The sequence below is a fragment of the Oncorhynchus masou genome, chromosome 29 (assembly GCF_036934945.1).
Source record: "Oncorhynchus masou masou isolate Uvic2021 chromosome 29, UVic_Omas_1.1, whole genome shotgun sequence".
NCBI classification, from domain to species: domain Eukaryota; kingdom Metazoa; phylum Chordata; class Actinopteri; order Salmoniformes; family Salmonidae; genus Oncorhynchus; species Oncorhynchus masou.
The window spans coordinates 30,211,394-30,227,183 of NC_088240.1; the positions used below are offsets into that span (position 1 = coordinate 30,211,394).

At 46.0% G+C, this 15,790-nt stretch overlaps 1 protein-coding gene across 1 annotated transcript in view; it reads left to right on the forward strand.

The window, feature by feature from the left end:
* Positions 1–15,790, forward strand: part of slc49a4 (solute carrier family 49 member 4) — a 69,557-nt gene that overhangs the window by 38,810 nt on the left and 14,957 nt on the right. The window contains exons 5-7 of the mRNA XM_064944473.1: positions 271–379; positions 5,089–5,156; positions 14,228–14,355. Of these exons, the coding sequence (XP_064800545.1) occupies positions 271–379; positions 5,089–5,156; positions 14,228–14,355 (305 nt within the window). The remainder of the gene's footprint in view (positions 1–270; positions 380–5,088; positions 5,157–14,227; positions 14,356–15,790) is intronic.

A 15,790-nucleotide genomic window follows, 5' to 3' on the forward strand; every position in this document is an offset into this window, starting at 1 on the left:
CCTCCAGCCTAGCCCTGCCAGCCTGCCAGGCAGCTGTTCTCTTCCTGGTTCCTGACCAGGTGTTTATCTCTCTGTCACTACACTGAGGTGGGATCGATCCTCCCTGACAATAAGAGATGCTGTGTGGTGTGGGCTGACAGGATAGGAAAGCAAGAGGTTGTCTGGTGGCAGGTCTCCAGACACTGTCAACCAGAGAGAAGGAAGTTTGCTAGGTAGGGATACTGTAGGACTTGCTGCTAAAAGCCTTTGTTTCTCTCTCTTTCCCTCCAGTAACTTCCGGTTCCTGATGATAGCATTGGCCTACGCGGTGCCTACAGGGGTGGTGGCAGGCTGGTCAGGAGTTCTGGACATGATCCTCACCCCTGCCAGAGTCAGCCAGGTAAGGAACACACACCTGACCCAACACCCATAACATGTCTGCTGAGTTTAGAACATACCAAAGACACAGATTGTCTGTTCCCAATTATCCTAGCATTACTCACTTTATTCACTCTGAATGGTAGTACAGTAATAGCAGTTCTAGAAGACAATTTAGACATGTTCAAACTGATCATTACAAAGGGCATTTATTACAACAGAGTATTTATAACATCTGCTTCCAATCTCCTCCAAATGATCTGCTCTGGTACAACACACAATGAAAAGCTTTCAGTGTTGGCGCTCACCTATTGAAGCACTGAAACGGGACTGCTAGCCTTCCTGAAATCATCCCCATCGTTCTAAAAGCGCCTGTGATGTGGTACCTTTTGGGTGAGGTGTAATTTCCCTTGCTGAGGTGAACGTTTACATGCCAAATAACACTGTATTCCATACATAGTGCACTATCTGGGGAGTAGGATGCCATTTGGGATTCAGACTCTGTAATTTCCCAGACGGAAATGGATGTTGACTCATAATTAACCCCAGTGGCCCATGCCATACAGTATTGACATAACTTCGAGCCCAGCATGGCAACTCAAAATATCTTCTTCACAAATTCCTTTTTAGTTTCCCATCCTGGACTCATTAAAAAGCAGCAGGCCCTTATGAATACCACTTTGAACTTCAAAACCCACCCTCAAAAAATACCTAATTACAAGTTTTTAAAACTATCCTCCATTCCGCATAGGCTTGTTTGGTTGGTTGGTCCGTCCTCTTCTCTCTCCTATCGGACCATCGTCTTCTCTAAGTGTAGCTAACTTTTTAAGGGTCTAATAAAACATGGTTGGAATCCACAGCACATGATTTGCATATGGGGAAATGTGGAGCATGTCAAGAAAGCGAGGCACTTAACACTTTAGATTCTTAGCTTAATTAGACCGGCTGCATCTCAGACCCTTCAACGGTACAGGATTAGCATCAGAGATCCAGGATGAGAGAGAACGAGAGGAGAGATGTTGGGATACAGAGCAGAGCACCCTCTACTTTTAACACGATCGCAGTGGCTCAAAGGAGACAAAAGAGGCTTCTTTTCAAGGTTACCATCAGACAGGTACTTGAGAAGAAATCACAAAGCTGTGGGATAACGCACACACCTTCGCTTCGCTATCTTTCTGTCAGAACCCACAGGGAGTATCATCAATTCTTTACACTCTTTATGTCTTACAGTTTCATTTGTCGTCAAAAGGAAATGTTAAGGAACTTTTCTATTCCAAGTTGCCTTTATCTGGCTGTCTAAAGATGGTGTCACAAAGATGCTGCCTTACCTAAACTCTGTACAGAGTTTTTCCCAGGCTCAAAACTTAGAAACAGAGTTGTTACAATGCATCACTACGGCAGTATTCACTCCTCAGAATGTAAGGAGTGTAAGTTTGACTTTCAGTATGTTTTATGTTTGATCTTGATTTTAGAGTTTCACATTACAAACCACACACTACTGTAAAACACATTAGCCTACCTAACGTACGATCCCATACAGCCTGCAAGGTGCCTTGGCACCAACAAACCATGACCATATTCTGATAAGATGCTATCAGCAGCAACATTCATTGAGGAATACAATGAGGGTAGATATAAGGTGTGAAATGATATCTCTATGGATGTGACAGTCTGACACACATACTAAACATATTTAGGTCAGGGATCAAGAGGAAAACAGTGCTGACAAAGTGGGTGATGTGATACACACACACACACTCTCTTTCCCTCTACACTACACGCTGCGCGGTCCCACTGTCATCCCAGACACTTCTCTCTCTCTCTCTCTCTCTCCTCTCTCTCTCTCTCTCTCTCTCCTCTCTCTCTCTCTCTCTCTCTCTCTCTCTCTCTCTGCAGCGAGGCGATCAATACAGAGGCGCTGCTTTAGCCCCTCGTCCCCCTTCACTGCCTTCCAATCACCTCCCAGCTGCTCTCCACTTCTCCACTCAAATGCCACTTGCCAATCTTACTGCTGCCGTCTCCCTCCAGCCATTGCAGCGGCCGTGCTGTTCTCTGCATTCCCATTAACAGGCTCTGTTCTGCAGATATCAAACACTGGTTTCAATCTTCCGCCATGTAGTACATCCACCCACAGGGGAGGGGTGTGTGTGTGCAGACAAAGCAGTCAGTGCATTTTTTTTTTATACAAAGAAAATCTGTGAAGGTGTATACTTTGTTTTTCACCCCTGCTTCATCCTGTCTTTCCCAGAACACACAAACCCTCACCTCTACAGTCCCAACCTTCCTCCCAGCCTTCTGAGATTATTTCCTGTTCATTTTGTAGCTGTCCAACCTAAGGTGGTTCACCCACCAGTGGCAATAACAGTGTCAACCACCACACTGCCTAGCTGATAGTGGCCGTTTGCAGTGTCTCTAAGGTGACCCTTTCTTCCTGCTGACAGAATGCATTCTGTGACATCCCATAGCGTCCCTCTCCACACGGTGGGTGCATCCCAAATGGCACCCTATTTCCATAGTGCACTAATTTTTACCAGAGGCCTATGTACGGAATAGGGTGCTATTTGGGACACAACCGGTGTCTCCTCTCCCCACGGGGAAGTGATCCTATAAATAATAGACAAGAATGGGGCAGCAGCTGGGGATATGTCATGAGAGAGTAGTATGCTGGGGACAGGTGGAGGGGATGTGATGGTTGAAGGGACTGGAGTTTGGAACGTGACTTGGGGAGGGTGGAGGAGATGAGGCCGAGGTAAACCTGGACTATTGTCTGAACTCTGCAGGAGCCCTCCCTCCCTCCAGACACCCAGCCCAGTGCTTGGCAAGACCGTGTCCTGAGGCACGTAGCTCTGTGTCGCTGTATGTAATTAACATCGCTTTAAGAACAAGGTCCCACACTGTGTTAATCACTCATATGTAATTGCTCCGTTAATGGAGAATAAACATTAAGTCGCTACGCAGAAAAAAACGCTTTGAAAGTTGATACTTCACCTGAAAGCACAGCAGTGGCTTCAGCTTTCTGATTACAGAGAGGCTTTCTGCACTGAGAAAGTCACTGTTGTGAACTCCTGGTACTTTTCCTGATCTAGAGTTACATCTAGCTGTGGTGGTTAATTCTGCTGCCTCCAGACAGACGGTGAACCGTAACCTTTATGCATCTCAGAGAAGGAGTGTTAAGCTAGGATCGATTTTGACTTTTAAATAATAATGTATACGAGAGGAAACCTGATCCTAGATTAGCACTCCTACTCTTAAATGCTTTGTGGCTATGGGCCCAGTCAGAGTGGTGGTTGGTTATGCTTCCAGACAGGCAGGCAGGCAGGCAGGCAGACAGTGTACCAACTAACTTCCGTGGTGTCTTTTGATGCTATCCGTGGTTACCTCTGAATGAATTAGCATGGCAATGCCATCGTGTTGTGCGACACCCACGGGTAAGTGCCATGATTACTGGCTTAAAAGGCTCAGAAACAAGAGAAAATTGAAGAAAGACAAATAAGTGAATGTGCCAGGAGCCTGAAGCCCTGGCTTCCACACCGTACATAACTTCGGCACGGAAACCATTTCCTGGTTATTGACACAGTAGTAACAACGCGCATGATTATTAAGCTGAGCACGGACAAATCATGCCTGTACGGCTGCATCTAGGACTGAGCATATTGCAGTTAATTAACCACACACACACACACACACACACACACACACACACACACACACACACACACACACACACACACACACACACACACACACACACACACACACACACACACACACTGCTATGATCTCTTCCCTGACACTTAAATAGCATGCAGAACGATTTGCATTCAGCTTCACAACCTTTGTTCCTTTTCAAGAAAGTTTCAGAAAAGGCCCCTAGACCACGGATCTCTTCTGTACACGATGCTTTATTCACATGCTGGTCTCATCTTGTTTATACTCGCATCTGGCCTCTTTCAACGTGGCTCCTCTTTTTTTTCTGCCTGAGTTATAGTTTAAGGTAGATTGATGTGAACCCCAGCACACCTTCATTGGCACTCAGCTTCCCCAGAGAGGTGTGTGTGTTTGTGTGTGTGAGAGCGTTTGTGTTGTGTGTGGGTGACACATTGGCCTCCATCTGTGATGCAGTCAGTCTCTCATGCTGATGCTGCAGCAGTAGACCCTGGGTCTAGTTCAGGAGGGAACACTGTAGAAAAACATTTTGCAACACAAATCTAACTTCTCTCTTCCTATTGGGCAAGTTGTGGTAGTGTTTCCCTGCTTTACTCTGTTTTCTCCCTACAGAACAAGACCCTGGTCATAATGTTTGTTTTTTCTTCTCCATCTGTCAGAGCAGGCGTTTGTCTGTGATGAATCATCACATTGACACCACCAGCCGTTGACTCCCACCACTACCAGAATACAGGGTTGCAATTTACCCTGGGCTTGATTGACCGTTTTCCCCAGTCTTCAGACACAGTGCCTGCTCTCTGTTTAGCCTCGGTCTCCTGAGCCGTGTTTGGCATGCTGAACATGGAATAATGCTACTCTCTTTCTGTCTCTCGTTCTCGCTTCCACACTCTCTTCCTTGCTATCTCGTTCTCTGTCAATACCCTCATTCTCTCTTGATCTCTCCTTTTGTATCCATATCTCTCTCTCTCTCTGTCTCTCTGTCTCTCTGTCTCTCTGTCTCTCTGTCTCTCTGTCTCTCTCTCTCTCTCTCTCTCTCTCTCTCTCTCTCTCTGTCTGTCTCTCAAGGTGGATGCTGGCTGGATCGGGTTCTGGTCCATTGTGGGCGGCTGTGTGTTTGGAGTGGCCATGGCCAGGTAAGCAACAGAAACAGCAGACCATTTCCATGTGGTTTAGCATTGTAGCATGACTTGACCTGAATGTGCCCACAGATAACCCCTGATGGGGTGTCAGATATTTGATGTCCTTAAATGCCCCGGACAGTTTTCTGACTTGAGATCTGTTCGCTTAACTCAGATTTTCTCCTATTGACGTCACTGAATGAGTTTAGTGAAAGTCTGAGTTGAGTGTGCTTATCTCAACGGTGTATCCGGCTTCTAGTTAGAGGTTGTCTGGAGTAGGCCCAGTACAGTCTGAAGGTAGGCTGGGCTTGGACTAAGCCTGGCTACCAACAGCTAGCTCTCGTCCAGTGATGTGTGAGGAGAGATCCTCCCATTAATAAGCCTGTCTCATCATTTCAGTCCTAAACCATCTCCTTGGACCAGGTGAGCCGTCAAATTGGAGGATAAGCATTTATCGTGAACTCCATACACTCGCTTAGTATCTTCAGATTAAGTATGCATGAAAATACACAGCCCATGTTTGGTCGTAATAGCTTTGGCTCTGCCTCCAAGGCCTGTCAACAAGATTAGCAACTAGAAACCCATTACTAAGCATGTTCACAAGAATAAATGAGTCTATTACTCTGTCTGCTTATGCTGCATTCCAGTCTGGTTCGCTCACTTTCTTGAAACATTACTGTGTTTAGTGGTATTGGAGGGGGTTAGGAGTCTCAGGGTGTGTCGTAAATGTCTATGAGCTCTGGTCAAAAGTTGTCCATTACATAGGGAAAAGGGTGCAATTTGGGATACGCCCACCGTCTCAAACCCCTTAGCTCACCTCATCCACTCCTTCCCTCCATCTCTCTTAGTGTATTAAATCCATGGTTGTTGTGATAGACGGAGGTGAGTAAGTGAATGCTAATGCAATGGGCCACATCTCTCTAGCTGATGGATAGACTGACACACCGTAGGCCCCAATCTGTGGACTCTGCAAAAGGAATGGATCCGGCATCCAGCTGACATGTATATGCTCATCGCCCGGTCCAATCAGCACTTCCAGGCAGGGCCAAAGTCTCACAACTCTTTCATTTGGAAAACTAGGCCATAACTCCAGCCTTGATTCATAGAACTGTTCTGTTCTTGGTATAGGCTGGAGTGGACTGGAGCTATCTAACAAACTATTGTGTGTTAAGTATAGATCCAGGGTTAATCAGGGTTGGGTAAGGTTTGCAGCCTCAGTAGATGTTGATGTCATGGCAGAGAAACAGAAACTAACTCATTAAAGAGTCTCAGTTAGCCAGTTGATTGGCTTCCTTCTCACGTCTGACTTAATTTGGCGTTTGTTGGCGGTTAGCTTGGGGAGCTGATCTGAGCAGAGCGGTGCTTCGGGTGGGGTTGCGTTCCATGTATGTGTTTGTTTGGGTTTTGCTGTGATATGTGTTGTGTTTGGGAAGCACAGTAGCAGATGCCCCTGTTTACCTCTATAGTACTGGGACCTTTGTGGAACCATTAATGATCATTTGCCTGACGATTTGGTGTTGATGGAGCTGCTGAGTTACAGTACAGAGCACACACACACACTCTTGTGCCTGAACGTAAGTTATAACACACCTCTGTCTCACTTTACACCACACACACATCAGAGAGCAGCTTGCCACAGGCAGCAGACATTCAAGAACTTTTGCTGCAGGTGTTATGGTTGCAAATACTAAGTGGTTTGCTTCCTGGGAGGGCTTTGTGAAAGCCAAACAAACACTCACTCCCCAACACACACACATTCCTAATTTTTCTTCCCCCTGAGATGCGCCCACCACTAGATGGATGGCAGTATTTGACACTGTGGGGGCAATTAGCGACAGGTGCTCAGAGGTGTGTCTGTGTCTGTCTGTGTCTGTCTGTGTCTGTCTGTCTGTGTCTGTCTGTGTCTGTATCTGTGTGTGCGTCGTGCGTCGTGCATCAGAGACACGTTTGACAAATGAGCCTGCGCCTTTTAATTGTCGGCCAGCAGCTTGTGGTCAGGGTGAAAATGCTGCTTTAAGACCATACCTGGAACAGAACAGAGCTGGTGGAAATTAATAATAATAACCACCTCCCATTATCCTTTGTTAAACATTATCCCCACCATTATAAGCCAAGTCCCATTATCAACCTGAGGAGAGGCATTGGGAGGGATGCAGGGGGAAGGGAGGGAGGGGGAAGGGAGGCAGGAAGGGAGGGGGAAGGGTGGAAGGGGGAATGAAGGGAGGGAGGAAGGGAGGGAGGCAGGGGGAAGGGAGGCAGGGGGAAGGGAGGGAGGCAGGCAGGCAGAGGGGAAGGGAGGGAGGCAGGCATGCAGGCACGCAGGGGGGAATGGAGGGAGGGAGGCAGGCAGGCAGGCAGGCAGGGGGAAGGAAGGGAGGGGGAAGGAAGGGAGGGAGGGGGAAGTGAGGGAGGCAGGGGGGTAGGGAGGCAGGGAGGGAGGCAGGCAGGGAGGGAGGGAGGGAGGGAGGCAGGGAGGGAGGGAGTGAGGGAGACAGGGGGAAGGGAGGGAGGCAGGGGGGAGGGAGGCAGGGAGGGAGGGAGGGAGGGAGGGAGGGAGTAAGGAGGAAGGGAGGGAGGGGAGGGAGGCAGGGAGGAAGGGGGAAGGGAGGGAGGCAGGGAGGGAGGCAGGGAGGAAGGGAGGCAGGAGGAAAGGGAGGCAGGAGGGAAGGGAGGCAGGGGGAAGGGAGGCAGGGGGGAAGGGAGGGAGGGAGGGTTTTTAACCACATTAACTGCCACTAGAGACCTGAGAGATGATCAGGTATTTATCTTAGATAAACGAGGGGTAAACAAGATATTTAAAATGGAAAATGTAAATAACTGAATTTGTTTTGGCCGTTGTCTGTCAGTGATATCATTACAGCCATCTATCAGACTGGTTTGTTCATTCAGTACATGCCCTTGTCTTGGCACAGAATGGAGACAAATAGACCTAATAATGATAATATCAAATGGAATAAGAATTGAATTATTCCAGCAGTTAGCCAGAGGAGAATACACAAAATGAAATCTGATGCCAGAGGAGATTTAAGCGTCACTATCTTCTAGCCAATAAATCTGACACAACTGTTATTGATGTGCTTTTAATTTAGACATTACCTCACAGCAAGATAGGCATACAGTATGCTCCAGTCTTGTCAGCTGACATTGTAGGGCATAAAGGAGTCTTGAAATATACTACTTAGATGCATGCTGCATTTATTGCAGGTGTCAGTAAACAAATTAGATGTGAGAGGGGTGATAGTAATTATGATACTGGTGGTGGTGGGGTAGGGTAGTGGTTCTCAAACCTCTCCTCAGGGACCCCAGACATTTCACTATTTTGTAATAGCCCCGAACTAACTCACCTGGCTTACCTAGTCAATGGTTTGATGATAGATGACACGTTGAATCAGGTGTGCTCGCTCTGGAATAGATCAAATACATGGAATGGCTGCGGGTCCCTGAGGAGAGGTTTGAGAACCACGGGTGTAGGGGACCATTAACTGTGCTCCTCTACCCAGTGAGACAAGGGTTTGGCTGGGTGTAGGAGGCGTATATAATAGGATACTGGTGCTGTTTGGGTAGAGGACTTAGCTGTGGTTCTCTACCCAGAGAGGAGAGGGGTTGACTGGGTAGGTGCAGGGCTGTAGTCTCTGGCACAGCCAGGGGAGAGTTTGAGCTAGTGGCAGATGGGTAGGAGCAGAGGCTGGCTTTGGCTGGGGAATGAGAGAGCAGACTGGGCTGGGCAGTACTTGCCTGCCCCTGCCAAAGCACCTCCTTCCATGGCCCAGCATCCCTGCTGTGTTTTCTTCCAAAAGGTACATAATAGCATGTTAGGCAGACTGCTCTGTCCATTCATGAATAGAACGTCGATCCTAGATGTATTCTTCACTCAGACAGAACACTATGGGGTCATACTATCAGACAGTCTGAGTGACATATGGTTCCTAGCCACACACAGACAGTTAAATAGTGTTGTTGTCTGTGAGGCTGTCCAAAACGGATTTCCCTTATGTTCCCCTGCTACAGTTTTATTGAACAAATTCAACATTTCCTGCGGGTGTTTTTTCACAAATAGTTCTTTGTTGGGTTGAACAATTTTTCTGAAGCATCTTGTCTGAGCACAACAAAACAAAGGCAATTAGCGTCTTTCCACTATGAGCTTCAATATGTGCAATGTCGGACAGTCCAGGAGTAAACCTTGTCAGTAGGGTTGGGCAGTATCCATATTTTCTGTATTTCTGTACCATACCGGGGTGTACAGTGTTACCAGAAGTGCATATAGTACAAGGGACAAACACTATTTCTAAAACTTACTAACACTATTTAAAAAAAAATATATATATATTGTCAACAGGGATCTTGATCCAAGAGGGGATTAGAAATCTCTGCTGTAACCAAGAAGCTTGATGTTGACATCTAGCCACTTCCATAGCAAACCGAATGCATAGCTGGAGCCCTGAGTTTGATATCATTCATTTGACACATCTTATAGTTATACTTAACTTACAGTTCATCAGTGATGTAGCACGCAGCCCTCGCGATGTGGGGTTGCCCTCAACAATTTACAATAAAACAATGTGTTTACGGTATTGAAAATCATACCATCGATATTTCAAAAATAACCCTATATATGGAATAAACTATATATTGCCCAAGCCTACTTGTCAGGAGGGATAGTTCAACACATGTTGAGAGAGGAACATCTAATTAAATGGTTACCCAGACTAATTGCCCCCCCTCCCTCCTCACTGCTGCTACTCTCTGTTATTATCTATGCATAGTCACTTTAATAACTCTACATACACTACTGTTCAAAAGTTTAGGGTCACTTAGAAATGTCCTTGTTTTTGAAAGAAATGCACATTTTTTTGTCCATTAAAATGATATCAAATTGATCAGAATTACAGTGTAGACACTGTTAATGTTGTAAATGACTATTGTAGCTGGGAACTGCAGATTTCTTTTAGTGAATATCTACATAGGCGTACAGAGGCCCATTATCAGCAACCATCACTCCTGTGTTCCAATGGCACATTGTATTAGCTAATCCAATTAGCCTTTTATCATTTTAAAAGGCTAATTTATCATTAGAAAACTGGCAATCATGTTAGCACAGCTGAAAACTGTCCTGGTTGAAGAAGCAATAAAACTGGCCTTCTTTAGACTAGTTGAGTATCTGGAGCATCAGCATTTGTGGGTTCGATTACAGGCTCAAAATGGCTAGAAACAAAGAACTTACTTCTGAAACTCGTCAGTCTAATCTTGTCCTGAGAAACGAAGGCTATTCCGTGCGAGAAATTACCAAGAAACTGAAGATCTCGAACAACACTGTGTACTACTCCCTTCACAGAACTGCGCAAACTGGCGCTAACCAGAATAGAAAGAGGAGCGGGTGGCCCCAGGGCACAACTGAGCAAGAGGACAGGACTCCAGGATGCAACATTAACAGTGTCTACACTGTATTTCTAATCAATTTGATGTTATTTTAATGGACAAAAAAATATATTTTCTTTTAAAAACAAGTACATTTCTAAGTGACACCAAACTTTTGAACGGTAGTGTACATTTACATATTACCTTGATTATCTCGACTAACCTGTGCCCCCCGCACATTGACTCTGTACCGGTACCCCCTGTATGTTGCCTCGCTACTGGAACGAACTACAAAAAGCACTGAAACTGGAAACACTTATCTCCCTCACTAGCTTTAAGCACCAACTGTCAGAGCAGCTCACAGATTACTGCACCTTTACATAGCCCACCTATATTTTAGCCCAAACAACTACCTCTTTCCCTACTGTATTTAATTTATTTATTTATTTTGCTCCTTTGCACCCCATTATTTTTATTTCTACTTTGCACATTCTTCCATTGCAAATCTACCATTCCAGTGTTTTACTTGCTATATTGTATTTACTTTGCCACCATGGCCTTTTTTTGCCTTTACCTCCCTTATCTCACCTCATTTGCTCACATCGTATATAGACTTGTTGATACTGTATTATTGACTGTATGTTTGTTTTACTCCATGTGTAACTCTGTGTCGTTGTATGTGTCGAACTGCTTTGCTTTATCCTGGCCAGGTCGCAATTGTAAATGAGAACTTGTTCTCAACTTGCCTACCTGGTTAAATAAAGATGAAATAAATAAATAAATAAAATAAATTGTTATTTTACTGCTACTCTTTAATTATTTTGTTTATTTTATTTCATATTCTTAGATTTTTTTGGGGGGGGGGGGTTAACTGCATTGTTGGTTAGGGCTTGTAAGTAAGTATTTCACTGTAAGGTCTATCTATACTTGTTTGTATTCGGTGCACGTGACAAATACAATTTGATTTGATTTTGAACGCTAAAACACAAGGCTTTGTTTAGCGTGTCTGGATGGATAGGGAGTAGCAGACATCAAATATCTGCCTGCTTGCTTCACAGTCACTGGTGATCTAAATTACATCAACTCATATCATGGTGTATCACTGTAAGCTGTCACCAGTTGTAACCCAAGGACAGCAACATTCTCCTGACACCATGACTGCTTCCCTTTTATCGATGGTGACATGGAGGCACATAAGTCACACTGAGACTTGTTTACACTCTTTGTTGTGGTTTGAAGCATGTCATGATTTGCATCATCATGATGATGTGGCGGGTGACACATTGCTTCTTAAAAGTCCAATATCTTAAACTCCTGACATGCAAAACATTTAGGGACCGTATCAACAGTGGACTACAGTGTTGGACTTCCAACAGTGGAAGAAAATACCAAAATATAGTTTTTGAGTAGAGTTTTCCTTTAAGCCATTTTTGAAACATACCAAATTAGGCAATGTTGTACGCGTTTCAGTTGTTGTTTGTTGTTGTTTAGAAACAATCCTGTTTCTATCTGTGCGCTCCAGGTTTACTACCTCCATCTCTGTCTCTCTCTCCAGGTTTACTACCTCCATCTCTGTCTCTCTCTCCAGGTTTACTACCTCCATCTCTGTCTCTCTCTCCAGGTTTACTACCTCCATCTCTGTCTCTCTCTCCAGGTTTACTACCTCCATCTCTCTCTCTCTCTCCAGGTTTACTACCTCCATCTCTGTCTCTCTCTCCAGGTTTACTACCTCCATCTCTGTCTCTCTCTCCAGGTTTACTACCTCCATCTCTGTCTCTCTCTCCAGGTTTACTACCTCCATCTCTGTCTCTCTCTCCAGGTTTACTACCTCCATCTCTGTCTCTCTCTCCAGGTTTACTACCTCCATCTCTGTCTCTCTCTCCAGGTTTACTACCTCCATCTCTGTCTCTCTCTCCAGGTTTACTACCTCCATCTCTGTCTCTCTCTCCAGGTTTACTACCTCCATCTCTGTCTCTCTCTCCAGGTTTACTACCTCCATCTCTGTCTCTCTCTCCAGGTTTACTACCTCCATCTCTGTCTCTCTCTCCAGGTTTACTACCTCCATCTCTGTCTCTCTCTCCAGGTTTACTACCTCCATCTCTGTCTCTCTCTCCAGGTTTACTACCTCCATCTCTGTCTCTCTCTCCAGGTTTACTACCTCCATCTCTGTCTCTCTCTCCAGGTTTACTACCTCCATCTCTGTCTCTCTCTCCAGGTTTACTACCTCCATCTCTGTCTCTCTCTCCAGGTTTACTACCTCCATCTCTGTCTCTCTCTCCAGGTTTACTACCTCCATCTCTGTCTCTCTCTCCAGGTTTACTACCTCCATCTCTGTCTTTCTCTCCAGGTTTACTACCTCCATCTCTGTCTCTCTCTCCAGGTTTACTACCTCCATCTCTGTCTCTCTCTCCAGGTTTACTACCTCCATCTCTGTCTCTCTCTCCAGGTTTACTACCTCCATCTCTGTCTCTCTCCAGGTTTACTACCTCCATCTCTGTCTCTCTCTCCAGGTTTACTACCTCCATCTCTGTCTCTCTCTCCAGGTTTACTACCTCCATCTCTGTCTCTCTCTCCAGGTTTACTACCTCCATCTCTGTCTCTCTCTCCAGGTTTACTACCTCCATCTCTGTCTTTCTCTCCAGGTTTACTACCTCCATCTCTGTCTCTCTCTCCAGATTTACTACCTCCATCTCTGTCTCTCTCTCCAGATTTACTACCTCCATCTCTGTCTCTCTCTCCAGGTTTACTACCTCCATCTCTGTCTCTCTCTCCAGGTTTACTACCTCCATCTCTGTCTCTCTCTCCAGGTTTACTACCTCCATCTCTGTCTCTCTCTCCAGGTTTACTACCTCCATCTCTGTCTCTCTCTCCAGGTTTACTACCTCCATCTCTGTCTCTCTCTCCAGGTTTACTACCTCCATCTCTGTCTCTCTCTCCAGGTTTACTACCTCCATCTCTGTCTCTCTCTCCAGGTTTACTACCTCCATCTCTGTCTCTCTCTCCAGGTTTACTACCTCCATCTATGTCTCTCTCTCCAGATTTACTACTTCCATCTCTGTCTCTCTCTCCAGATTTACTACCTCCATCTCTGTCTCTCTCTCCAGATTTACTACCTCCATCTCTGTCTCTCTCTCCAGATTTATTACCTCCATCTCTGTCTCTCTCTCCAGGTTTACTACCTCCATCTCTGTCTCTCTCTCCAGGTTTACTACCTCCATCTCTGTCTCTCTCTCCAGGTTTACTACCTCCATCTCTGTCTCTCTCTCCAGGTTTACTACCTCCATCTCTGTCTCTCTCTCCAGGTTTACTACCTCCATCTCTGTCTCTCTCTCCAGGTTTACTACCTCCATCTATGTCTCTCTCTCCAGATTTACTACCTCCATCTCTGTCTCTCTCTCCAGATTTACTACCTCCATCTCTGTCTCTCTCTCCAGATTTACTACCTCCATCTCTGTCTCTCTCTCCAGATTTATTACCTCCATCTCTGTCTCTCTCTCCAGGTTTACTACCTCCATCTCTGTCTCTCTCTCCAGGTTTACTACCTCCATCTCTGTCTCTCTCTCCAGGTTTACTACCTCCATCTCTGTCTCTCTCTCCAGGTTTACTACCTCCATCTCTGTCTCTCTCTCCAGGTTTACTACCTCCATCTCTGTCTCTCTCTCCAGGTTTACCACCTCCATCTCTGTCTCTCTCTCCAGGTTTACTACCTCCATCTCTGTCTCTCTCTCCAGGTTTGCAGATTCTATCCGGGGCATGCTGAAGCTCATCCTGGTCCTGATGATGGCTGGTGCTTCCCTGGCCTCCACCTGGTTCACATTAACCTGCCTGACCAGGCTCACACACCTACCCTCCACTGCAGGTAGGCCTAGTAGAGCATGGTTTCCAGAGAATCCTAGAGCCACAATGGATATTTCAATAGAGCCACAATGGATACTTCAATAGCAGACTTGTCCTTTAGATTTAGGAAGGGACGCATGGACCGAGTAAAGCAAGTACATCTCCTGTTTCTGTAGCGTGAGGCAGATTGATGTACAAGTCCACCGCCTGGACAAGACTCTTGTCTATCGCAGGGCCAAGAATAGACGCATCGGTCCCATTTGTACAGTCTTTGGTATGACTCGGCCAGGGATGGAACTCCCAAACCCTCCAATCTCAGGGCAGATATGGACTGCGATGCAGTAGCACATTAGCAGAGATTCCCTTGAAACAAACAAACACATGAACTTCACATTCACCAGCTCTAGCATTCTCATCTATCATCATTTTCATGCTTGTCATCAGTATTTTTTTCAATCCTCTCGCTACTGACTGACAGTGCCAAGCTAACAGACCCAAGGATTGCCCATCCATCTGGTGTACTGTGCATGGGTGGTAATATACATAGCTCTGGTAGGAGCCTCTTCCACATTACACACCTCTCTTTGTTATCCTTTTTTTGAAATCCTCAGCTTGCGCACTTATTAAATTAATAATAATGTGTCTTTTTTACACAACTTCACTGGTTTTGTTCTTCAACGACGTCTATTATCATTCATGTAATAGTGATTTGCTGGATCCGCTCCCGAGTGGCGCAGTGTCTAAGGCACTGCATCGCAGTGCTAGAGACGTTGCTATAAACCCGGGATCATTCCTGGGCTGTGCCACAACCGGCCGTGGCATATTTGGCCCAGCATCGTCCGGGTGACGGGAATGTTTGGCGGAGGGGGCTTTACTTCGATCATCGTGCCCTAGCGACTCCTTGTGGCGGGCCGGGTGTCTGCAGGCTGACTGCGGTAGCCAGTTGAACGGTGTTTCCTCCGACACATTGGGGCAGCTTGGTTCTGGGTTAAGCTGGCGGGTGTTTAAAGAGCGCAGTTAGGTGGGTCATGTTTCAGAGGACGAATGACACCACCTTCGCCTCTCTTGAGCTCGTTGGGGTGTTGCAGCGATAAGAAAAGATCGTAATTAAAATTGGGAGATGGGGGGTCCAAATTTTTTTAAATGGTATTCGCTGACAGCATGGGGTTTCCCTTGGACACATTCTTCATGGTTCTACTACCATACTTCCCCTACTGGAAAAGTCTAAAATGGTGCGACGAAGCAGCAGCATCCCCTGGGGATCAACTAGCTACAACCAGGGAGAGACTGAGACAGAGTGGGAGGAACAGAGCAGCCGTGGGACACTAGAGGTTGTCTGTGTTTGATACCAGCCTGTCTTAGAGCAGGACGGGGGTGGTTGAACAAAGGGGAGATGAGAGGGAAGAGGGGATATTCATTCAGGATTTGATTACTGTGTCGTCGGTGCAGTGGTATCG